Here is a 26,177-nt window from a genome sequence, read left to right as displayed (position 1 = left end):
GTGACTGTGTCCCTGTACAAACTGGTTCTTTGCTTTGCGCCAGTCTGGGGTCGAAATAAGGGTTTGGTAGGGCTGGGCATATGCACACACGCAGCCCTACAGTTGGTGTGCGGGCGCCATGAGTGTGTGCACCCATCCATACGGGGCGTACAACAGTGACATCCACGCGGCACAGTGCTCAAATAGCGCTTTGCCACATGGATGTCATTGTTGCATGGGATGATGCCAATGGTGTTGTGTGTGTGGTGCAAAAAGAACCCGCCAGGAGTGTGTTCTTTTTAAGCCTCCTGGAGGCCGCACTGTTTAGTTGCCACAGTCTCCATCCAGGGTAGAAAGGGGCAGTGTCTGGCCACCCCTTTTATTATTATTATTATTAACCTTTATTTATATAGCGCTGTAAATTTACACAGCACTGTACATACAATCTTTTGGTTAGACGGTTCCCTGCCCTCAGGCTTACAATCTAAGAAGACACGACACAAAAGGAGAAGGGAGTGGGATCAGGTCCAGCAGTTCTTCTCAACCTCCAAGGCCTGGACCAAGGCAGATGGACTGGAGGAAGGGCTTGGCTTCTTAATGGATGCTTAATAGAGACTCCTTTCTGCCTGTCTCTACCCCCCCCCCCCCAAATGTTAACAATGATTGTAGGCTTTAACTTTAATGTGATACCTTTGCCAGATTTTAATCCAGAAACTGACAAACATACATAAAAATCTTCTTCAAATCCTTCAAAGCCTGATTCTTCATCCTTGGAATAATATAGATGGAATACCCTTCTCTGATTAGAGTAGAGAAAGGTGAAAATTTACTCTGCCCTGGGAGATCCTAAGATAAGAAATGGCCCCCTTTCTTTCTCAGTGATCCTTTGAGGAGAAGTGCAAAAGAGCTGCCTCAACAGCCATTTTCCCGTAGCGGCATTCAGAAATATGGGAAATGGTGCTGTGGCGAAGAAAATAGAGGTAGGAGCTCTCTCACCTTTCCCCACTCTACTCAGAGAAGGGAATGGTTTCTATTTTTATGAGAACTAACACACAGTACTTATATTGACCTGTGGATAACTCAATCCATTTTGGGGGTTTGGTTTTTTTTATATATAAATAAAGAAATTTTGGTGAAAAAATCAACCAAAATAGGTTGACTTATTCATGGATTACTGAGAAAATGCATGGGGGGGGGGCAATATGAGTACAGTGGGCCCACCACATCAGTGAGCTTGCATGCTAGGAAAGTCTATGGCTCTCCACATGTGATATTATTCAATGATGGCATGTGCATACAGGTGCAGACGTACATGTGTCTGTGTCACCACCTTTTGAATAATATGGGGTGTGACTGCCCACATTTTTTTCATCCACACAGTTTCCCAGAACTGAACCCCCAAAGATGGGAATGGTTCACTACATATATAGTAGACATTTATAGATATACTAAATTGAATGCAGTGGAGGCTTTCTGCTAGCTAGTACAGAACACTTGATCTTATCCAAGTTGTTGGGTTATCCCTTTCTGGCTTACCATTTTCCCATCCTCAGCAGAGCTTGATTCCAAAATGCACGGCGTCACTCTAGAGTTAAAAGAACCCAGAAAAAACGGGTTCTTTTTGTGTTGCCATAGTAACGTCACGAGTGCGCCAATGGCACACTCGTGACATAACTGGCACGGCGTGATGCGCGGACGCTATGCGTCTGTTACATCAGAAAGGCAGTGCCCGTGTACACAGGACACCGCCACTATAGCGCCACTGGCACATATTAGAGTTAGGAATCATGCAGTTCCTGCGCGGTCCCTAACCCTAATATCGGCACCAGCAGGCGCTTTTGCACAGTCTGTACCACACCTAGGTAAATTTTTCTGAACATGTTTCAGTTTGTTGGCATCCTTCTTAAACTGTAGTGTCAAGAACTGGACACCGTATTCCAAGTGAAGTTTGACCAAAGCAGAAATAATGACACGTTTACTTCCCTTGATCTAGACATTACACTCCTGTTGAAGAAGCCCAGAATTGCATTGGCTTTTTTGGCAGCTGCATTACAGTGTTGATTCCTACTAAGACTCCTAGATCCTTTTCACATATGCTGCTTTCAAGCCATATGTCATCTGTCCTATATTTGTGCATTTCATTTTCCCTTTCTAAATGTATTACCTTCTGAGGTGACTTGTTTTTTGGAAATCCATGCTGCCTTTTATTAATCACCACATTCTTTCTAAGTGCACAGAGATGTTTAATTATCTTTTCTAGAACCTTTTTTGGTATTGATGCTTGGGTCCCTTTTTTTTTTCCCCTTTTGAAGACAATATTTGCCCTCCAATCTGCTGGGACCTTTCCTGTCCCCCAAGAATTCTGAAAGATTATTGGCAGTGACTCTGAGATGACATCCTTTAGTAAAGGGATATGGTATCATATAGTAAAGGGACTCTAGCCCAGAATAGGTAAAAGAATACCTAGTAGTAAAGGAATACCTGGCTATTCTAAATAATGCATTCCTTTACCAGTTTGGGGCTAGAGTCCCTTCACTGTATGATTCATTCTATATTCACCAGTCAGAGCATTTTTTTTTAGGGAGAAGACTGAGGCAAAGACGGCATTAAACACTTCAGCCTTCTCTCTGTCACCTGTTACCATTTCACCATCTTCTCTATGCAGTGGTCCTACCATTAGGAAACTTTCAAGAATTGTGTGGGATAGCATGTGGGAGGTTGCATTAGATAGGAGGAATTAGATCTGCTCCTGTTCCAAATAGTCTATGGCAGTGGTTCCCAACCTGTGGGTCGGGACCCCTTTGGGGGTCGAATGACCCTTTCATGGGGGTTGCCTAAGACCATTGGAAAACATCTATTTAATTACAGTTATGAAGTAGGAACAAAAATAATTTCAGGGGTTTGGGTCACCACAACATGAGGAACTGTATTAAAGGGTCGCAGCATTAGGAAGGTTGGGAACCACTGGTCTATGGTGTGCAGCTGGACCTTGGGGGTAATAGCAAATAGATACCTGTAGGGATGGTACTGGAGGCACTTGGATTATCTTTAGGAACTATTTACTTTCCACATGCCTGGCCTAGTAATGTTGTGTTCTAAAGGGAGCCTTAGGGGCAAGCAAAGTGGAGGGCTCTGGTATGTCCTATATGCTGGCTAATAAACCAAGCAGGATCACCCTATAAACCATAAACCTCATAAACCACCTCTTCCTAAAATGATAGGGGGAAGCTTCCCCTACTCAGTCCTGCAGATTCCTGTGCCATATAGAGTCTCTCTATAATTCACACTTTGTGTGAAAGAGTCTGGATTATGTCCTAAAAAATGCATCACCCAGTGTCATACAGATTTCTTATTGATTTATGTTTTTATTGTTCCATCCTTTCTTAATGATATTATCAGTCATTATGACTAAAGCAAGGGTAATTTATTTTAAGACAGAAGAATTTATTTCCTCTGCATGTAATATCCAACACAATAATCTTCCAGATTTTGTTGTCTCTTTCTTTCTCTCTCCTTAGACACAGGGAGCATTAAGCACTGTATTAAGGTGACTTAAAATGAACTACTGTTACAGTATGGCTTAGCTTCAGTTAAAGTGATGCTATCAAAATTTGCAGTCACCAAAGTTTACTTCCCCTGGTAAATTCTTTTCATCTCTGCTGCTGGAAATATAGAGCAAAGGATTACACATGAGTACTCTAGCCTTTATGTCATGCATCCTGTTACTTCTGTTTACCAAATAAAAAGGGATTAGAGTTAGCCTTAAGCAGGATTCAAAAGTCCTTGTATGTTTATAGATCACAGATATAGCACTTGTCTCTAGAAAAAAGGCAGGCAAAAGAGAAAGCGAGAGTTCTGAGGAGCTTGTAAAAATCATATAAGTTACCTCTACCCAAGAAAGACATGGTGTGATATTTAATAGTTTTTAAAAATGATTTTCAGCAACTGTCCAGGAATTAAACAGGAGTGGGAAACTGAGGGTTATAAAACCTTTTTTAAAATGTATGCTGGTTTTACAGGAATTTGGCATTATAAGTTCAAAAATGGCGTCAGATTTGTACCATCATGTATATTTTTCCCCACAACTTGCTTTGATGTTTCTATGTTGCAATATGTGACTGAATGAAATGATCCTGCAAAGATTTATCCTGCTAAGAGTAAGAAAGGAGTTCAAGTCTTCTAATAGACTTTTAAAACACTTCAGTTCACTAATATGAAACACAAAAATCCATTGGAAAGCACTAAAAAAATTGTACTGGAACATCAGAGTCTGCACCTAATCAAAACTGAGTAACAACTGAACAAGTGAGTAACTGTAAAACTGAGTAACACAACTGAATTTATAAAAATCTCAAATTTGTCTGTGGTACAGCATTTTTATTCTGGGTTTTTTAAAATTCATTTTTAAAACAAACATTACAAACAATTTGTTATTAAAAACAGTTATAATAGTGATTTTTTAAAATCATAGGCCTGTGTTGTTGTTCTTTTCTCCCCAGTAATTACCTTGACTAGTTATAACCATATTTTTAATATGCAAAGCTTATTTTTGAATAGATACATTTCTTGGAACAATTAATTTTTTGTAATGTGAAATTGGAACACAATGTTAAGTGTCCCAATTAATGTTATGTGTTAGTGAAACCCAATATACAGGTCTGTTATGTATTTCTCCAATGTAGGTTGGAGAATTAAGGTTTGTTAAGAAACTAAGCACAAGATGCTGCAGTTGAAGCAACTGGCTTCTTAGAAAAGCTGGGTTTTTTCCCCATTGTTTCTTTCAACCATTTCATTCTTCACCACAGCAGAAAAACAGCATAGTGAACTCTGCTCACAGCAGGATGCCACCCAGTTCACCTGCAGTTTCTATGGCTGTGTAAGACACAAACTTGGAAGCATGCCAGCACTCAGCATGTGTGCACACATTTATGTTTTTCTGTCGAGCTTACCCGCCGATATTCTGTGAATACATCAGTTGTGTTATCTGGACAAATATGTTCAAGTATTTCCCTTTAGTTTACTCCACAAGGTTTGGTTTCCTTTTAAAAAAAGAAGGGAAAAAACCTCTTAATAGCCTCATTTTGAAAACCTCTGACCAATAGCCCTTGCCAGTAAAGTCAGTACTATTCAGTTCTTGGAGAAAATGGGGGGTTTTATTTGTAAATTGTAATAAGAATCTTTTTGAAACATTGCAGTGGTAACCACCATCTCTGGGCAAGAACAGTGCCTGTGCTTTAGGCTCCACCAGCCTTTTGTAGTTTGGGTTTTTCATCATAGCACATCACACTTCTACTTCAATATTAGTCTCCTTTTAGTCAGTTGAGAATTTCTTTTTTCTGTTGTATGGTTGCAAAGGTTTATGATTTCTCCATTTTAAAACTAGCTTTAAACCTGCCACTTTTCCAACATGTCTTTGTATTGGCACTTACTCCACATCATTTGAATTATTATGCATTTATTATCTGAGGTTGTTTTACCACTCCACTTGGCTGGATGGTTGTCAGTGAGAAAAGTAACACTCCACAGAACTAAACTGGCATGTTCAGAATATGAGTGGATCCATGCAGAATATGGCAAATGGGGAAACAGTTGAATAATGGCTTCTCCCATTTATCCAGCACAATTTACCAGATCAGCAACTGCAGTGTTGCTAAAAATAGCTTTAGCAGTGGTGTAATAAAATGTAGGTTAGGTTGCAAACTGAGAATGCCATAAAACAAACACATGTTACTTGTGTCAAATTCTGTGTAGATTTGATTGTGTGAATTGGCTGCGAATCAATGACCTCATGGATAAATGAAAAATTAATAATAACGAGCTGGTATATCATAGTGTTAAGAGACTGATATACACAGTGGGAAATATTAAGTCTTTTATTTTAATTAATTAATTAATTAATTAATTAATATGTCGCCTTTCTCCCAGAGAAAAATCCAAGGCAGCTTCCAGAGAGAGTAATTTAAAAACCTTCACAATAGTACTATATTTTAAATCTTGCCCCTTCTGTGAAGTCTGTAAGAAAACAGATCTCTGTCTTTCAAATGGTACAGACGATCTATAGGGGCAGCTTGACAGCTTGATTGCCAAATCAGGGCTGCAGCAACCATACACCTCGATCTGGTATTTTTCTGGTCCAAAAAGATGCTGTGCCTTTCTGAGGTGGAAAAAACCCACCTTTTCCACCCTAGCAGCATCTTTTTGGAGCTCCTGGGGCATGCAGTGTATAAACACTTTGCCAGAATACCACAATGCTGCCCACTGTCTAAACGCCACAACTCCACACTGCCCCCAAGTCAGCGTATTATGGCAGTCTGTTTTGCCCCTCAGTCTATCCTCCCCAGTCTGGAATCTGAGGGGGGTGATGATACTGACTGAATGACTGAATACATTGGATGTAGGGACCAGACTATGAAGTATATTGGGAGTTGGAAGTGCCATACAAACACTAAGTTTTTGTCATGATAGCAGTGGCCTAATTGGAACAAACCTCATGTTGTTCAGTTCAGTGTCTGAGACTCAAAGGGTTTACAGATTTTCTGCAGAAGCCAGCTATGCACAATGTTTGTAGGATGAAGCATGTAATTTTTTTTACTTTACAAGGCAACAAATGATATATAGGTTGAGTCTCCCTTGTCTGGAATTATGAAATCTGAAATACTCTAAAAACCAAAACTTTTTCCTTGGTTGGCTGAGATAGTGACACGTTTGCTTTCTGATGGTTCAGTGTACATAAACTTGGTTCAATGCACACTGTTATTAAAGATATTGCATAAAATTACCTTCAGGTTATGGATATGGGTAAGGTGTATATAAAACATACATGAATTTCATGATTAGATTTGAATCCTGTCTCCAATGTACGTATATGCAAATAATGGTATTCCAAAATCCTTAAATAAATAAATAATCCAAAATACTTCTGGTCCCAAATTTTTGGATAAGGGAGAGTCAACCTGTACTGTTCTTACTGTGTTTCAAAAATAAAACCAAAAGATAAATTTATTGGTGACCAATAATATGGCATTTTCCTTATGATTAAAATGAGGTAAGTAATAGCAGGGGAGTACTGCTTGAGAACCAGTGTTGGACTAGGACTCTGGAGACCTGCGTTTGAATCCTGGCTTGGCCATGGTAACCTACTCCTTGAGCAAGTCACATTCTCTCAGTCTCAGAAGATGGCAAGGTCAAACCCTCTCTGAAGGAACTTGCCAAGAAAACCCATAATAGGGTTTTCTTAGGGTAGTAAACTGACTTGAAGGCACACAACAACAATAAAATTCTTACAGTTATTTCAGATATTTATTAATTTGATACATTAACAGAACTGCAGTTATTTATTCTGCTTGTTTACATCCACTCTTTATGGCTGTTAATCTCTGTTTCAGGAAGGTCTGGATGACTTTCAAGTGGCTGACATGTCTGCAACATCAGAGGTGATACGCTATGAATACCATGTTCTGTATTCCTGCAGTTACCAGGCTCCTGTGCTTTATTTTCAGGCATGTTTTTTAGGTAAGATGCTTCTTGTTTAAAATAAATGTTTAAAAGAAAAATATACATTTTAGCATAACATTTGTACTGAACTAGTAGTAGGAATATAAAAAGATAAAATTGGATGTTGTGGTACTTTATGATTCATTTCTCGTATACATTTCAGATTCTGTATCAGTTTCCTGAGGCAGATGATATCATTTCAGCCTGAAGAAGTTTGATCTTTAGACTTCTGGCAGCAAGCCTATGGTTGACTAAACCTGCTGGACATTTTTCTTTTTCTTTAAATGACAAAAACAAAGAAAAATTTAAAGCTACACAGTCAATCTCTGAAATGGAATCCCTGGGCTTGACTTTTTTTTTTGCAGATGACTGTCATATGGAGTTGCCCAAATTTACAATTTAAATTAGTAACACATTCGAATTGAGAATAACTAAATAAAGAAACCCACTTACTTGGTCATATTTCAGCCACTGCAAGCATATTTTAAAACTTTCTGCCAAGAGTTTTCTGGATATATTTCCATTGTAATTTTTAATTACCACACATTAGTTTTTATGTATTTTCTTTGTGATGGGTATTGAAAGCTGTGTCCCACTGTTGTTTAATGCGTGTTGTCTGGATGGTGCAGAACTCAGCCTCCTCCAAAACAATTGTTAGTAATGCCTAACCAATTAACAAGCTCAGAGCCCTCATACTGTAGCACTTTCTGTACTTCTCTATCCAAAGAGTCTGTACCTAAGACTAGGGAGCTACATTCCTGAGGTTGTGTCTAAACTTAGTTTTTTGTACAACAGCAGCAGAAGCTTTTTGTGTTTGGAATGATCTATCAGATTTATCTAGATTAACACGTCTGAATTCTGCTAGTGATATCTTCTCCTTTTTAATTAAAAAGTAGCTTAAGCTGCTTTGAATGTGTTTGGTAGATTTAATCACTTGCTGCCTTCTATTGTTTAATAGCTTTTAATTTTGCCATGTTAGCACTTTAACAAGCTCTTTGGATGTAAAATGGAAGAACAAATACTCAGATTCCTCTAGTAAAAGGGAATTTAATTTGAGCTTCATTTTCTTACAGATGACAATTCAGGGCATATTTTCAAACTAAGATGTAGGGAATTGGGGCCATATCTCAGGGTCCATTGCTACTAATAGTTCCCTAATTTACACATACCACACTGCAATTTTATGCTAGTGGTTACTGCAAACATTTAACAACATTGCAGTATACATTTGTTTAACTCGGTTGCAGATGACAGATGATGTTGGCACAAAATCATTTAGTTATTTCAAAATATATAGTAAGAAGGCACATTAATTTAATTGTAGTGTGAAAAGGCTTATCAGCCTTGTTTTCAATGCAACAGCATACATTTTGAAAACAAGCAATGGGGGGTCAAATGGTGATTCTGCAGGTAAGGGGAATAGGGCACTTCTTCTACCCCCCCCCCACCTCTTTTTTTTAACAGTACAGTATTTTCATATAATTAGTATTCACTATGAGCAGTTAATCACCAGAGAAGAGCTCCCAGAGACAAAACAAGTTGTTTAGCTTGTCAGCATCAGGGAATCAGAGGTGTTGAAACATGACTCCTTATAGCTGGAAGTGGATATTACAGAAGCTGATGGATGATCTAATGCTTTATCTTTGTATTGTGTTCCAACAGCTCCCCTTGCAGTACAGAATTTTAATTGTTCCTAAAAGTATAATTGTATGTTTTAACACATACCATGGGATTTTTTTCACATTAGAAAATAATGATTTTGGAAGATTTATGTGTCCAATTCAGATATTTTATATTGTTTTAACATTTCCCCTTTTCTGACTTGAAGATATGTCCCGAGTGAAAAAAAAATTCTAATAGGGTTTCACATGTTAGAGGCTATGTTGTAGCAGAGGCAGAACTGCCTCTTCATAGACTTGTCCCATGAGGTTGCTACAAATGTCACCTTGAGTGCCATTTGGCAGAAAGGCAGCATACAAATTTAACAATTACTGTATAAATAAACAAGTAGCGCTTAAAGGCTGGCAAACATATATAGAGGTTGAGTTGTTCGGGTTTTCCCCAGATGATCAGTTCCTAATTGGAACAAGGTCAAAAATTGTTTGATAAGAACCCCTGCAATTCACCATGGGATGAACTTATGGAGAAACGGTTCCTGTGCTACTGCTGTGATTTCTAAATTGCACCATATTTTCTTTTTTAATACTTTTAATTTTCAGTTTTAAGTTTTGAATTCTCCTTTACTCAGTATTATGTGTTCAGTACCCTTGAACATGCACCTGTGCTGATGTATCTTACAAATGATTTCAAGACATTATTTCTTAGTATTCAATACATTTTGGAATGTTATTTTTGTTTGACATATAGGAATATTTTGTTTTTGTCTTAGTAGTGATTCCCCTGCCTTTTTCTGCCTTATGTAAATGGTACACTTGCTTGCATAATTCATTTACATGTTTATGATTTTTTTAAAGCGGGGCATAATTGTATTACTATATACAGTTTCTGCTGAGCTTTAGCAGTATAGCTGCTGACAAACTCTTACCTTTAATATGATAACAGAGATAGGTTTTCATTGTATGGTTGTTTCCCGCAGTATAAGGCTTTCTCTCTATTTCTGTAGTGTAGGAAGCCACATTTGTCATGACCAGTAGCTCTCTCCAATATATGCACATATAAGAAAACAGAAGCATCTGTAGACATCGTGTTATAATTTTCTGGGTGTAACTAACTTCTGTGCAGGAAATGTGTACCGTGCAAAGGATCATAATATATCCAGAAGAACATTGGGTTGGGTTTTTTTTTTTTTTTTTGTAGAACAAAAAATATGTTTTAGGTATTGTTAACATTATTAGATGACAACTTTATTCAAATATTTATATCCCATCCTCTATCTAGAGATCTCATGGCAGAGTACAGTAACACCAGTCTGACAGATTTAAACAGTGTAAATACTAAAAAATATTTTCAAAGGCTAAAAACATATTAACAATTTAACAAGTTCAAAAACAGATTAAAACTGATTAAAACTGCTTGAAATTATTTAATTGCAATATCCCATTTATGAACAGTTAATCTTTAATAATTTCTGCCAGTTTTAATGTTAACTAATTTCTGAAAGGAGTGACATCTCAACTAAAATTCACTTTTCTTTCTGAATAAAGAATAATCGTGAATTAGAATTCCTTTCAAAGCTTAATCTTTATATAAAGGACAGGAGCCCTATGTTTCTCTTTATATATACAGAAGACATCAACATCCTTTTTACCAAAAACAGTGGGTCCTCTGTACATACTGTTCAGGTTTCAGTTCTACCTCTGTGCGGATGCCAAAAATGTGGACAATTGTGCTCCATATTATTCAGTGGTGGCCATGTGAATGCTTTTGCATGTGAATGTTCAGGTTGGCACCACTGAATAATATGGGGCATGGTGATCTGCAGGCACTCAGAAATGCTGTTCAGATGCCCATCAGTATCCCAGGCCCACAGTATTTATACAGTTAATACTGCTGGTACAGCGTACTCTAGGACATTAGTGGTTCCCTGACTCAGCAGTTAAAGAACAGTAATCCCAGGTATTATAGCATTAATGATGAGGACTCGACATGCTATTTTGTCTCTGAAAGACAAAACATGTCTTTCATACCAAAGTAAACTTCAGGTATAAATATCTTTAACACATATTATTTTTGTGTATATATGATTCAATATTGACTTTTTTACATCCTATCTTTTCCCCAGAAACAGCATAAAGGCGACTTACAAATTAAAACTAATCTAATAAAAACATACAGAAGGTCAACATTGCAGTGTAATTAAGCTATCAGTCAGATACAATTAAAATAACAAAAGACAGTTTGAAAAAGTACAATTAAAAACAGTACTATTAAAAGCCCCTTCTTAAAAAATGTTGAATTCTCAAGGCCTGTTAAACTAAAAAACTATTTTTCTGATGATGGAAGATCAGCAGGAAGGAGGCCATTTTAGTATACCTTGGAAGGGAATTTCAACACCTGGGGCAACCACCAGCAAGATTGGTGTTCTACTAGCAGTGCCTGTGAAAGTGGTGCGACTCAGTGAAGGGCTTCTCCTGAAGATTGCTAGGTCCATGCAGGTTCATTTGGGGAGATAGGTCTGTTACATAGGCTGAATCTAAGCCGGTGGTTCCCAACCTTTGGTACTTCATGAGTTTTGCACTTCAGATCCCAGACAACTTGACTAATAGTCAGAAAATATGGTAGCTGAAGTCTAAAGCATCTGGAGGATCAAAGGTTGGAAATATAGAGATTTATAGGTCATAAGCAGCGCTTTGAATTGTGCCTGTGGAACAGCTCAGTGGAACAGCCCAGAAGGATGGTATTGAAAGCTGCTTTGAGACCCAGAAGAACAAACAGGGGCACATTTCCCCTTCACCACACTACTGTCAGGGTTTATTGACCAAGGGTAGCAAAGCCATCTCAATCCATAATCCCAGGCCTGAAACTGGATTGAACTGGAGCAAGATAATCCCTTTCATCCAGGAATTTCTGGCATTAGGAGGCTACTTGCATTCTGGTATCTTACCCAAAAATGGAATGTTGGACATTGCCCAAAAATTACAATGGAGGGATGCAGGGAAGGCTTTTTAAACATATGTCTTACAATTCCTCCTTTTAATATGTATTAACCGTGTCTTATAAGGAGGCATTGACCACTCCCTTCACTCACCTAATATATATTTAAATACTTTGAATCTGACCTATTCCAGAATAATTAGAGAAAAAAATAACATGGGAAACAGAATACCAATTAAATATCAAATTTAAGTTATTTTTTACCAAAGCAATATAGTGGGGTGGGCTACATGTGGGCCACATGAAGCCCTGCTGCTCCTGGGATCCACTGTTACCAGCACTGGGTTGTTGTTATGATGGAATATATACAAAGAAGCATCTGATTTAAGTATGATTCTTCTTGAAATGAGGCACAATGCCCGTGGACACCTTATTTTCAGCACAAATAATATTTTCCCAGGACTTTAAGTGGACTTCTAGTCTCTTCTGGTTTCTATGGAAGGGCATGGTGTGACCACCATCATAGCAAAGGGGTGGAAATGGCCTCTAGATGTTCTGAAGCTGTCAAAAACAGAAGCTTCTGTCACTCTAAAAACGTTCTTACATAATAAATATTTTTATTAAAGTTGTAAATATGATACAAAGCAGGCTAATAAAACAACTAGGGAATCCCAGCATTAAAAAGTTACAGGTAAGTTTTCAAAGGGTGAAAGAGGTCTGTTTACAGGTTTGCATAGCAAGTGAAAATAACTCTTGTTTCCGTAAATGAATCTTAATCTTGTCATGTCTGTTGTTGAAATTTTTTTTTGTGTTGGTTTCTCCAAAAGTTCAATGCTACCCATTGTTTGAAGACAACAAATAACTACTTTACCATTTTTAGCTATTATATCTCTGAACACCAGTAAAAAGATAGCGATAAGATTTTTGTTTGATACTTCCAAACAGTGAGCTTGGAAAATGTTAATGAGAGTAAGATCTAGTTCTAAATAAACCAATCGATTGGTAATTGAACATATTTTGGATTGTAACTGCTTCAAAAAATCACAGATTTTGCAGGTACGTTCCTATATTTCTATACCCAGTCCAATGATTTTTGAATTGTCTGATATGTTATAAGGTACTATCTGAATGCAAATTTAGAAAAAAAAAGTTTCTGTTTTTTTACAGAGATGGTTTTCATTGGGATTGTTTTCCACATTTTTGGCCAATCTTTTTTAGAAATAGAAATTTCCAGATCTTGCTCCCATGAGTTCCTTTTATTTCGTGGTATTTAGCATGTACTTTAGCATTATTCTGATATTTCATAATATTATTTTCAGAAGAATAATGCATCTTGTAGCTTAGAGAATTACTTTTTTGTGTCCTAAAATATGAATTACCTGCTGAATTATTACATAATAACTGAGAGGTGTCAGTTAGGGCAGGCATACGAAGGCAGACATTTTCATAGAAGGGATCAACTTCTTCATTATTACCTTATTAAAAACACATCAAGGGCATCACCAAGATCTTTTTTTTAAATTGGAGAATCTTGTAGCACCTTTGAGACTGAGGCCTGAAACACATGGGCCAAATAAAGTGGCTTCTGGTTGCTGTAGGGGCATGGCGTTAAAATGATGCATGCCCCCAAAGTGGCTGGAAGCCACTCTGACACCGCAATCCAGTCTTGTGGGCCAGATCAAAAAGGAATGGAAATAATCTGGCTCTTGGTGGCTGGTTTAGGACTGCAGAGGTGGCTTGCTTTGGAAGCTGTCTGTGCGGTTGCCACTGTTCCAGCCAGAACAGCCAGAGGCCGCTCTTTATCAACCTTCTGCTTGGCCCCTGAGAGAAAGAAGTTAGTAGCTTAAGCTTTTCTTGACTGGGTCTACTTTATCTCATGGTACAAACTTTTTCCATTTAGTCTCAAAGATGCTACAAGACCTTTGTGCAGTGGAGTGTATTGCAGCTGCATTGTAACAGAATTGTGTCTTTTAAAACTACTTTAGTTTTTCTGAGTTATGTTTATGTGTCATAACTTAGTGCATATACAATTGGCCCATCAATGTTTGTGGCTTATGATTTCATTATTGTTGTATGTGTCTTAAAGTCATTTCCGATGTATGGAGACCCTAAGGCAAACCTATCATTCTGCGACTGAGAGTTTGTGACTTACTTAAGGTCACCCAGTGGGCTTCCATGGCTGAGTCTCCAGAGTTGTAGTACAATGCTCAAACCACTACACCACGCTGGCTCTCAATTTCATTATACAATAATAATAGTCTTTTTTGCTGCCCCAGTGTTTTTATAATTTGTTTTTTATTTCACACATTTTAACATTGCTACTGCTAAGTAGTAGAGAGAATAATTCTGCCCTCCATTTTGAATATGTTGACAAAGCCAGACAAAACTGAGTCTGATGGCCACAAGATTTCAAGTGGAATCTAAACATGACATTCAAATGTTAATTGGAGTAATAAATCTTGTTTATTTCATGGACATGAAAATGTCAATGGAATAAAACTATTTGTCACAACATAATGGCCTTCTGGCACCTGATAAATGCCAAGATAAGGGTAGTTATTGAAAAACTATCAAAATATTCTTTCATTTGACAAAAACAAATATTCTGGCAAAGATCATATGCTTATTTTCAATATGGTATTTCTACTCTATTATAAAACAATATATAGGATCTAAAAGTAAGCACCAGTCAATATGTATGGTGAGAACCCTCTAAAACAGCCTTCTTTAATCTAGTACTCTCTAGAAGAGTTGTACTACAACTCCAATATGCCAGCTGAGGTATTTGAAGGGTGCCAAGTAGAGGAACGCTGCTATGCAGGGCTGTTACTCTACTGGTTACATGTGAGAATTATAAAACAAAACTCTGGTGAGAAAAGTTATATCACCTTTTAGACTGGAAAACATTCTCACTTTTTCTGTGTTTGCCTTTGAATGATCTGTATTTTGTTTTTTTATCATTGGTCAGTAGGTAATAATGGATTTATTTTGTTTTGTTTTAGATGGAAAGCCTCTAACTCTGGATGAAATATGGAAAAATGTGCATGAATGTTATAAAGAGCACCTCTGGCAGGGTCCTTGGGATACTGTTACACAACAGGTTAGAGTCAGATTATATAGTTGTAACTATATAACTAATTGTGTATATATATATATATATATATATATATATATATATATATATGATGGGTGGGTGGGTGGATGGATGGATAGATGGACAGAAAGATACTTGTATGCTAGCAAGGAAAAAACCTGAGTATGGTGGAATTAATTTAATAAATATGGTAGTTAGAAATAATGGTAAAATATAAATGGAGATGTTGTTTTTAGAGCAGTTTTTAAACATTGTACTTTTAGTAGCCAGTTGTCTACAGATGGCTATCTTCCAATTTTCTTGTTACTATTGAAAAATCCTCCTCCCATCCAGATGGAGTTCTAAAATAGTCTAGGAGAATTTATTTGTCTTTGCAAAGAATGATCCATTATATGTAGAGCAATTCCCAGTTCCAGACTGAATAAAAATTATCTTGCACCAGATAACATTGTAATATTACTTTAAAAATATGGTGACATTTGTAGTGTAATTTCACTTTAGTCTTGCCCTTCTATATTGTTATTATTAATTTCTGTTGTAGTTGATAAACCTATGAAAGTACATTACTGAGAGTTCCTTTAACTGAAATAGGGTAAACTTTATTTGAATCCATATACTATAAGCATACTATTAATATAGCATAGTATGGAATATATTGTGGAAATACTTGTAAAATGGAGGTGCAGTTGCTCTAAGATATATCTATTCTGCAAAATTTGTATGCTAGACACATTTAAATTAATTTATTTGAAACAAGGAAGGGACAGAGATTGGTTGAACATGGGCAAGAGGAGGTTTGTTGTTGTTAGCTGCCTTTGAGTCGACCTTGACTCATGGCAATCCCATGAATGTCTCCAATTCCCTATCCTCTACCTCTCTGCTCAGGTCTTTTAGGCTCAGGCCCATGGTCTCCCTTACTGAGTCTAATCCTCTTTTCACTGGATCTTTCCCATCCTCCCTACTTTGTGCCTCCTTTTTTAAAAAACTGATTGGGAAATGAACATGATCTGTCTCTGAAGCAGGAGGAGACAAATTCTCAACCTTTGCAGTCAGACCCACCTGTCAAAAAGTTCTAAAAACACAAATGTAATGGCTTCACCATGCTTGCTGCTCTTGGTTGATTTCCTCTTGATCTTGGTACTATTTGTTTTTTCTTGTTATTAAGAAATTACTCCTCCTCAAACAAAATGCAGCTTTCATTGTAGCCAGAGCTCACAATGATACAGGTGATGACAAATTGGATACTTATTTAGCAATATCTTGGTGTATTATTAGAATGGTTCAGTACAATATACTGTGAACAGAAGTATCTATGTGGGCTGAGATCATCATTCTGCCCCATTAAGGTTCAGAAATTATTCAGATAACAAAAAGGAAAAAAAAAGGTGTTTGTTAGATGCAATTCCAAATGCTCCAGCCTTGTAAAGGATACTTGTCCTATTTAACATGAGAGATGTTTGCTTTCAGCTGACAACCAGAATACATGTTTGATTCTTTTCCTTCAGTTGCTGAAGGAATATAAATACAAAAATTGCTTGTATTTACAAAGGTCTAAAATTGATCTAAATACACTTTTATTTGGAATAAAAATAATAAACTTTTCACTGAGTGAATAGACTTGTGGGTAAACAAATTCATATTCACTGAGGTTTAATCAATAGTAGAATGTATAATCAAATACACAAAGCTAGTGGTTGAGTAAGCTAATTACAAATGAGCCTTAAAAATCATGGTGTTGGCAAAAAAAAATAGGATCATACTGGAGTTTATCACATGGGAGGAATTTCTTTTAATTTCGAATGAAAAGAAAGTGGGGCCAGAACACATTCATGTGAATTTGTTAGTTCAGCGAATTTACGTGAATTGGAATTGCGTTCGAACTGACTTCCCATTGCCCAAAAATAGCTTGCCATTGCCCGAAATTGCGTGTCATCACCTCTCATGCAATAACGTGAAACCCCATGATTGTGTCCGGACTGACTTGCCCAAAACTGCATGTGGTAGTCTATCACGCAATAATGTTAAACCCCATGATTGCGTTCGGATTGCCATTGGATTATACTTCCAATTTCCCTTGTCTGATAACGTCCATAGAATAATTTCACTCGTTGGCCGCATAACTGAATTCATGCACTTGTCATCTTTAGGCTTCTGAGTCCCCTCAGTTACGCTGAAATAGAACAATAGAATCATAGGGTTAAATCCAGAGTTCAAGTATTTCAACCAGGATTGGTGGAAGCCAATTTCACCTCCCCTCCTCCCCATGTCCACTTTCCAAAAGTGCCCAAAAAGGGGTAGTTTCTTGCTGAATGACGAACTTTACCTTGCCTCTGTTGCTTCTACCCAACTTAATCAGAAGAGTCCTGACCCTACCTTGAGCATTTTCCAGTGATGGATGTGAGACTGCAATGGGAGGTGATAATAACTAAAGCTTAGCTTTCAGTGCAGCCAGAGTTGGAAAGGGTCTTTTAGGACATGTAATCCAACTCCTTTATTGATACAGAGGTTCCAGTACTAGGGCAAGCCCAATAGCTGCTTGCCCAAACTCCAGTGGCATCACTAGATGGGTGCAGGGGGTGCGGACCACACCAGGTGGCACCCTAAGAGGGGGGTGACACCCCTGCTCCTTAAACACCTACTTTTGGGCAGAACTGGGCTGTGGCATTCATCTGCTTCCCTTTAAAATACTTTAAAAGATGGTGAGAGTGAAGTAAAACTCAGTGGAAGGAGAAAGGAGAGGCCCCAGAATTTTTTAAAACTAAATTTCCAAATTTCTATTTTAAAAATTTTGTAAAAAAATTGAAAATTTTAAATTCTTTAATTAAAAAAAAAAACACATCACATTTTAACCAAATCATCACAATACATATTTAGGTTGTGCATATGATACTGTAATTTTAAGGTACAATTTTAATTTTGCTAGCTGTTTGTCACAATCATTAGCATTACTCTCAGTACTATATGGGAATTACAATTTATGGGTAACATGAGTGCAAAAAAGGTTGCTAAGGATTCTGTATGGTGTGAAATGGGAGGAGGTCAATGGGTGGGGTGACACTATGAGTTACCGCACCGGGTGACACCAACCCTAAGGATGCCACTGCTAAAGAGGAATAGAAAATACTGAGAGGGACCTTTTGCATGTACACATCACAACAAAAGCTGTAGTGGGAGAACAAACACACAAACAAATGGAAACCAAACGTACCTGCATCTTTGTAAATGAAAAAAAAAAGCCCCAAAAGAAGCCATGAAAAACTGCAGCAACCAATCCATTTTAAAAGGGGATCAAAATGTGTTACCCCATTACCTTTCCTTGCATGGGAAATTTTCTTCCTCAGTACACGAACACACATGGACAGTGATCACCTCAGTTGTTTTGAAGTTGCTGAGTCTTCAAAAAAAACAAGTCAGTAAAAAAAATGGCCAGGAACTCTGGATTGTTATTCCTCCTTTTCCCTCAAACATCACTGAGTAGAGCGGAGTGCCTGGATTGCCTTTCTCTGAACAAATCTTGCTCTAGATAGATAGATAGATAGATAGAGAGGTGGGGGGTTCACCTTAGGGTTGTCTAGGTCAGAAATTATTTTAAGGCACAGCAACAATAACTACGGTATATCATAATTTGTCCTATCTCTAGCCTCAATATGTTATTAGGAACACATGTTCCCAATAAAGTTCTCAAAAATTTAGTTTGTACAGCCTTGTGTGACATTTGCATAAGTGACAGCCATACAACATCTGCAAAAAGACTTACCAGTAAAGACTTGAATGGCTACAGGAATAAATTGGCTCCTTTTAATATAGAAAAAAGAAAGGAGAGGTGAGACACTCCTCTGTGCATTCACAATGGCATTAATTGTTTGAGCTTTCCATGACAAGATACCAGATTGCTGTCATCTGCTTTCTGTGACCAAAGTGTTGATTTTGATCTTTAAAGCTCTCCATTGAGTGCTTGAAGGATTACCTCCAGGGAATTATTTGTGTGTGTCTCTGTTTGATTGACATATTATCAGTGGTGTCACCAAGCTTGGTGATGCTCGGTGTGTGGAGAGGACTGCTGGGGGGTGGGGCAGTGGCAGTGGTCTGCCTCCCCTTCTGCTTTCCTCTGTGGCTTCTAGGAGCTGGGCCAGTGATGAAGCCATGAGGAGCACACCCGCCCCTCCACTGCCCTTGCCACTGCCTCAATCCCCTCTCTAAGGAGAGAGCTGGATGGTGACAAAGCCACTTGCCCCTCCACAGCCCTTGCCGCCACCTCAGCTCCCTCCCCAGAAAGAGAGCCAAGGCTATGGGTGAAGCCACAAGAAGCATGCTCGTCCCTCTTGCATAGTGGTAGGAGGACCTCCTTGTGGTGACACCTGGAGCAGTCCACACCTTCCCAGTGGTGCCACTGCATATTAGGGTTATTAGCTTAATTAGTCCAATGATGTCTATGTACCAATACAACATGCTCTTTTAGCAGAATGGATTTTCCTTCCCATAGCCTCTCCAAATCTATTCCAGAAGATTGGGGGACCCTCTGGACAGATTGCTGGGTGAGGGGAGCTGTCAATAGGAGGAGAAGGGGGAAAGTTTTGCTGCTGTTCATTATGTTTTTCTAAACCAACCTTGGAATAGTATAATTATGCTTTGTATTGTATACAGTAATATAGTATATGTACTCTTCTGGCAAGCTTACCCACCTGACTTCATATAAGAAATACTGTTCCTTCCTTCTTTGAATTCTATATTTCCATTCCACCATCGATTGTTGATAGTATTTGTTTTAACAAAATTATTAGTTAATTTTATTGTAATTTATTGTTATGCATTGTTTATTTTATTAGTTTGTAATCCCGCCTCGATCCACCTGGGAGAGGCGGGAGAATATAATTTATTTATTATTATTATTATATAATATGTGAGCATTATAATTATACTTGACTTAGGAGAACATTGGAAGGTGCCTGGTGATATTGCTGTTGTTAATGGGGATAGTTATAATAATAGTAAAGCTTGGTTCTTCATAGTATATACTCTATTCTTCTAGCGCTGTTGGAAGTCACTTGCTCCATGCCAATGCGTTTTCTATCTGGATTCAAGGTGCTGGAGATGACATTCAAAGCCCCAAATGACCTGGGATCCCATTACCTGAAGGAACATTTCTCCTTTATATATGCCTGCCTGAAATTTGAGGTTTTATAGAGAGACCTCCTCTATGCTTTATCAATCAGGACAACACAACGTGAAAGAATGTGGGAGAGGGCCTTCTCCACCATTGTGCCCTTATTGTGGAATACTGTTCCATTAGAGGTCTGATAGGCACCAATAAAAGTGTCATTCTATTGCCAAGTAAAAACGTGGATTTAATAAAGCATTTGGGGTGTTTTATAAAAAATCCCACACGTGCATGGTTTTAAATAGTTTAAACTGGATTTAAATGGTCTTGTTTTAACTTATGAAATTGTTTTTAGTTTGTTTAAATTATTTTTTACTCTTCGGTGTGTTTTCAATTGGTCGAGCTGATTTTACTGCGAGATGCCCGGAGATATAAAATGGGATATAAATATTTCAGTTAAATAAATAATAAGTAATAATAAATATTTGACAAGGCAGTGGAACTCTTATAACTCAAAATCTTAGTCCCATGTGGAACATAGGAAGATGCTGTATGTGAAGGCAAATCATTGATCCATCTAGCTCAATATTTTCTTCTCTGAGTAGCAACAGCAATCCAGAGTTTCAAATGAGTGTTTCCCAGCTTCACTTGGAAATGCTGAGAATGAAATCTAGTGGTTTTCTACACTCAAATCATGCACTCTGCAGCTGAGCTACAGTCCTTCAATGTAGCTTGCTGTATGCACAGAATTTCTTGGCCAGACCAACTAAACTGAAGTACAGATACTCAAGGTGATTCAGTCACACCGATTCAATTGGCATACATCCAGCTGCTTTGGCTGCAAGTATTTTGCATTATGCATCCAGCTAATAATTGATGTAATGTAAGAAGAAGGGAAAAATAGATATACACAGTCTTAACTGTACTAATCTACAGGGTGTGTTAAGATTTCTGTGAGATGCTTCAGTTGTTAGTACTGTCCAGCTATTTTATTGTGATTTTAGGATTATTCCCCGCCCCCTTTGAAACCTTCTGTGATGTTGCTAACTCTGAGCATCATCTTGGCCTGTGATACAAGGAAGAGTAGGAGAGAAGCAATGTTGGTCAAGACCAGTAGTGCAAGTTTAAGCCCTATGGACATTTGGTTTAGCCCTGGTGTGGAGAATGTTAAAGGATGAGTCTTTGCTTCTTCAGTTTTGATATGGAGCAGGGATGGGCAATGGCTTGTTGTGAGGAGGGACCAGTTTTCCACTCCCACCTAACCTTCACAGGTTGCACCCCCCATGTGCCAAAACATCTTTGTTTCACTCCATTTCCTCTCTAAAATGATGACTGGAAGTGATCTGGTATCACTACCTGGCACCATCTTGGAGAAGAAACTAAAGTATTTGAGGAGCTGGTGTGTGGAGGTCTTCTTTAAGGATCTTTGAATGCATTTGGAGGCATTTCAGCATGATTTTCATTTGAAAATTGTCCAAAACTTAGTCTAAAAAACCCTAAAATTGGGAAATTGGCAGGGGGATTTGGAGGCCACACATTCCCCCAACTTTAGACTGCATGCAACCCTTTCAACCCTAGTAGACCTCTATAGGGTATGATTGGTTATTCTTCTAGCCTGTTTTAGGTCTGTCTAGTCATTTTCATTTTTGAAAACATTCTCCCCCTCTCCCAGTCCTAAAAAGACTGCAGGGCCCTGATTTGGAGACCCAAAATTTGAGGGAATGTTAGGGTGTGTGGAGGGTGGGGTGTGGGAGCAAACGCAGCCTCCAATGAAAATTGTCCACTCCTTTTAGGGAGATGGAAACAAGGAGAAAGTAGGACCATTTTAATTCAATGAATTGGAGTTTAGGTCCTTATCACTTTGATTTAGGTCACAGAAACTAGGTTTGCATAGGAAATGGAAAGGCAAATTCACTGTAGTACTGTTATGTGCTGCCTTCATTTTATATTGCAGGTTTTAAAAAGTTTAACAAGCTGCAACCACTGAGATTTTTCTGTTGTGCTATATGAGAGAAGGGTCTGTAAAACCAGAATGAATGGCCGACTTAGGAAGTCAAGAGAATTTTAGATACTTCTTCAAGCATATCCTGCAGTCTTTTTGTTGGTGCATTGAACTCAGGGAATTGCATTATATGTGAGTCCTGGTGGTGCAGTGTTTAAATGCCTATATTGCAGCCACTCACTCACAAACCACAATAACAGCCAGGGGTTCTGGGTTGACTCAGCCTGGCATCCTTCCACAGGTCACTAAAATGAGTACCCAGCTTGTTGGGAGCAATTAGCTTATACTTTGTAAACCGCTTAGGACATTGGTAAGCATAATAGAAATGTACTTTCTATTGCTATTGCTATCTACTTCTGTATGGAGAGCAACAGGCCATTGTGTTGGGGTTTTTACATTGCCTGCTTTAAAATGTAAATAGAGATTAAGTATCAATTATCTGGAATTCTGAAATCCAAAATTCTCCATGTGGGTGGCTGAGATAGTGACAGCTTTCGTTTCTGATGGTTCAATGTACACAGACTTTATGTGATGCACAAAATTATTTAAAATATTATGTATAAAATTACCCTCAAGCTATGTTTATAAGGTGAACAGGAAACATAAATGTATTTAACGTTTAGACTACAGTCCCATCTCCAACTGCTACTCTTTTGCAATATGTGGTTAAGAACCTGAACGACATGATCTTTATAGTACTGCAATAATTCTGTCCATTACATCACTTAATTTATAGCAGTGTTAAAACACAAAAATCAATAAACATTCTAAAATATCAAGTAAGTTAATGGTGAGCTCCTTTTTAAAAAAAATAGGAAAGAGATTCTCAACTGTTTCTGAAGGGAAACCTTTGATATAGTGGTGCAAAGGCACGGCAAATTGAAATTGTGGTAGGGAAGTTTTAAATCTTTATGCCTGAGTAGTCAGGAGTGTGTGTAGATAGCTATTCTTAGATTTAAAAATCTTCTTGGACATATTGCAAGATTTTGCTAAGAAGAAAGGTTATGTATAGTTAACTTAACAGAAGGTTGCTAAACTTCATATTCAATCTATTTAAGCTGTATCAACAGTTGGTGCAGAAAACTGTGGCATTGGCACTGGGGAAAAGAAAATCATAATAATCTTTTTGCATTTGAACAATTTTGAGTCTCAAATGTTTCATTTCCATGATGAAATGGGAAATAAGTGTGTATGGAGATGGCCATTGATGCCCATGGGTCAAAACCCAGGTCATTCAGGAGGCATCAGTATAATACAGTACTTAATGTAGAATGCCAAAAAATCAATTATAGGCTTCATTTCAGTGTTCCACAACTTACTTACTTCTATTCGAGGCTAGGCTGGCTCCTTCCCTTTTGTCCATCTACTATTAGACAGCATCCTTTTAATTCAGGTGTACTTTGTGCAGTTGATCAGCTGGTGAGGAATGAAATTTAAGCACTGAGTGATGCTGTCATTTTCATTTATATATTTCTAAATAGCTTTAAATTCAGTCATATGTTATTATCATAATTTTTAAATTTTGTTTTAATATAATAACTTTAGTGTTTTATTTGTATTTGTTTTTTTAATATTGTTATAAGCTGTCTTGAGTCTCAGGTAGATAATATAAATCTAACAATAACAATGACAACAACAACAACAACTATAGCCACAATACAGAATAGTATGACTACTGAAATAGTGTTAGAGAGGACTCTAAATTGTTTCTGGAAGTAACAATCAATTAATGAGGAAACTAGACCTAGTTTCCAAAAACGAAGCTACTTTGATCACCTTGAGGTATATCATCATTGTGCTTATTGTTTAGATTACTTTGGACCCAACAACTTGCATTACAGTATTCAGTCTCTACAGTTGGTCATCCGTAGTCACGATTTCTTTATCCATGGATTCAACCATCCACTGCTTCAAAATATTCCAAAAATATATATAAATTCTAAAAAAGCAAAATTTGAGTTTGCCATTTTATATAAGGGACACCACTTTACTATACAATTGTATTAAATGGACTTGAACATAAATGGGAGTATTGGAACCAAACCCCAGTGGATGCTAATGGCCCAATTATTAGTTCCCTGGCCATCTGCACAACATATTGTGGGACTAGCATGGAAGGTAAGAGTTTATATGGGATTGTGTAAGGCAGGGGTAGGCAACCTTTTTGAGCTGGGGGCTGGGTTGCTGTCCCTCAGACAACGGGGGGGCCGAAGCCAGGGGGTGGAGCTTCCACCCTATGGGGGCGGAGCTTCCACCGAAGCCCCGCGGGGAGGAGGAGGTGTGTGCCTGCCCTCTCCTCCTCGGTCTCTTCCTTTGGCCGAATGGGCTCCAAGGGGCCCTTTCAGCCGAAAGGGCTCCAAGGGCCGTGGAGGAGCCCAGGAGGCGGCAGGCCACTATCTACCTGAGACTCAAGACAGCTTATAACAATATTAAAAAAACAAAATTTGTTTAATTTATTGTTATTTTAACTAGTTATTGTGGTTTTAAATTAGATATGTTGTTTAATAACTTTTTAAGGGGGGAGGGAAATATATTTTTTTATGCTGTATGTTATTTTAATGTTGTAAACCGCCCGGATTGGTTTGCCACAGGGTGGTATATAAATAAAAATTTATTATTATTATTATTATTATTATTATTATTATTATTATTATTATATTCTCGGCCCGTGTGGCCCCAGGCTTCCCTCCGGAGAGGGAGGCAGCAGGCCGCTTCCCAGGGCTCCTTTTCAGCCCCAGGCCTCCCTCTGGAGGGAGAGGCCTGGGGCCGCAAGGGCCCTGGGGGGAGCCCGCGGAGGCGGCATGCCGCTTCCGCAGGCTCCATTTTGGCCCCAGGCCTCGTCCTCCTCCTCGCCACCGCCCTTAAAGGGCCAAGGGCAGCTTGGAGGCCCAGAGGAGAAGGAGGAGGCTGTGGTGGCGGCGGTGGCAGCGGCGGCGGCGGCAGGACCAGTCTGGGGCTGGTCCTGCCGCCTCTGTGGGCCGGGGGTTGCCGACCCCTGGTGTAAGGAGTAGGGATATGGGTTGTATGTACTTGGACTATGATGATCTGTTAGGTGAATATATCTCAAAACATATCAAAAGCATATCTAAATATTTAGGAGATTACTTGGGAAAATGTTTAGCCGGACATTTATAAGTAACTTTAATAAGTTAACTGGACCTCTAAGTGCCAAATGATAAGAAACAATATTTTAATTCAAGTAATTTAAGATTACTGTAAAATTAAAAGTAGACCTCATCAATTCCACTGTTAATCCACAAGGGCAGGGGATTGGGAGTTCCCATCAACTGTCAGCATCTTTAAAGTGTGGGGAATTGCTTAGCTCAAAGGACTCTTGCAAGAGCCTGGGTAACTTTAGGATAATTTTCATCTGTATATATAAGTACTACCTGATAAGTTTGATGAATAAATGATATTTTTATTTAGAAATATGCAAGAGTACAATCAAATATGTGATAGTAATTCAGACAGATACACCATTGAGAGCTAACCAAAATAGAGGTTTGGAAATTGGGGAAAAGAAGAGAAGAAGAACAAAAGGGAGATAGGAACAAACTAAGAATCGTGAATGCAACAGTACAATGGCTTGTGCGGAAAGATAAAGAAAATTACTACAATGACCACTGCAGAGAAATAGAAGATAGCTACAAAAAGGGAAGAACAAGAGATCTATTTCACAAGATCTGGGAAATCAAAAGAAAATTCAACCCAAGGACAGAGATGCTCTATGACAATAAAAATAACATTATTTAGGAAGGAATAAAAAGATATTGGATGCAATACACAGAAGAATTATATAAAAGAGATGACAAAATGAAGGACACATGGAATGAAGAGCCATATGAAGATGAACCCCAAATTCTAAAAACTGAGGTGGAAACTGCAATAAGAGAAATAGCAAAAAACAAATAATCAGGAACGGATGATATTCCAATTGAACTACTGCAATCCACATT

At 38.1% G+C, this 26,177-nt stretch overlaps 1 protein-coding gene across 2 annotated transcripts in view; it reads left to right on the top strand.

The window, feature by feature from the left end:
• The window catches only part of ATG10 (autophagy related 10), a 142,206-nt gene that overhangs the window by 94,314 nt on the left and 21,715 nt on the right, over window positions 1-26,177 (top strand). For both annotated transcript variants that reach the window (XM_042452478.1, XM_042452477.1), the window contains 2 exons: window positions 7,365-7,491; window positions 15,030-15,127. In XM_042452478.1, coding sequence (XP_042308412.1) covers window positions 7,365-7,491; window positions 15,030-15,127 — 225 coding nt within the window. The remainder of the gene's footprint in view (window positions 1-7,364; window positions 7,492-15,029; window positions 15,128-26,177) is intronic.

The sequence above is a fragment of the Sceloporus undulatus genome, chromosome 2 (assembly GCF_019175285.1).
Source record: "Sceloporus undulatus isolate JIND9_A2432 ecotype Alabama chromosome 2, SceUnd_v1.1, whole genome shotgun sequence".
NCBI classification, from domain to species: Eukaryota; Metazoa; Chordata; class Lepidosauria; order Squamata; family Phrynosomatidae; genus Sceloporus; species Sceloporus undulatus.
This window is presented reverse-complemented; position numbering and strand designations above follow the sequence as displayed.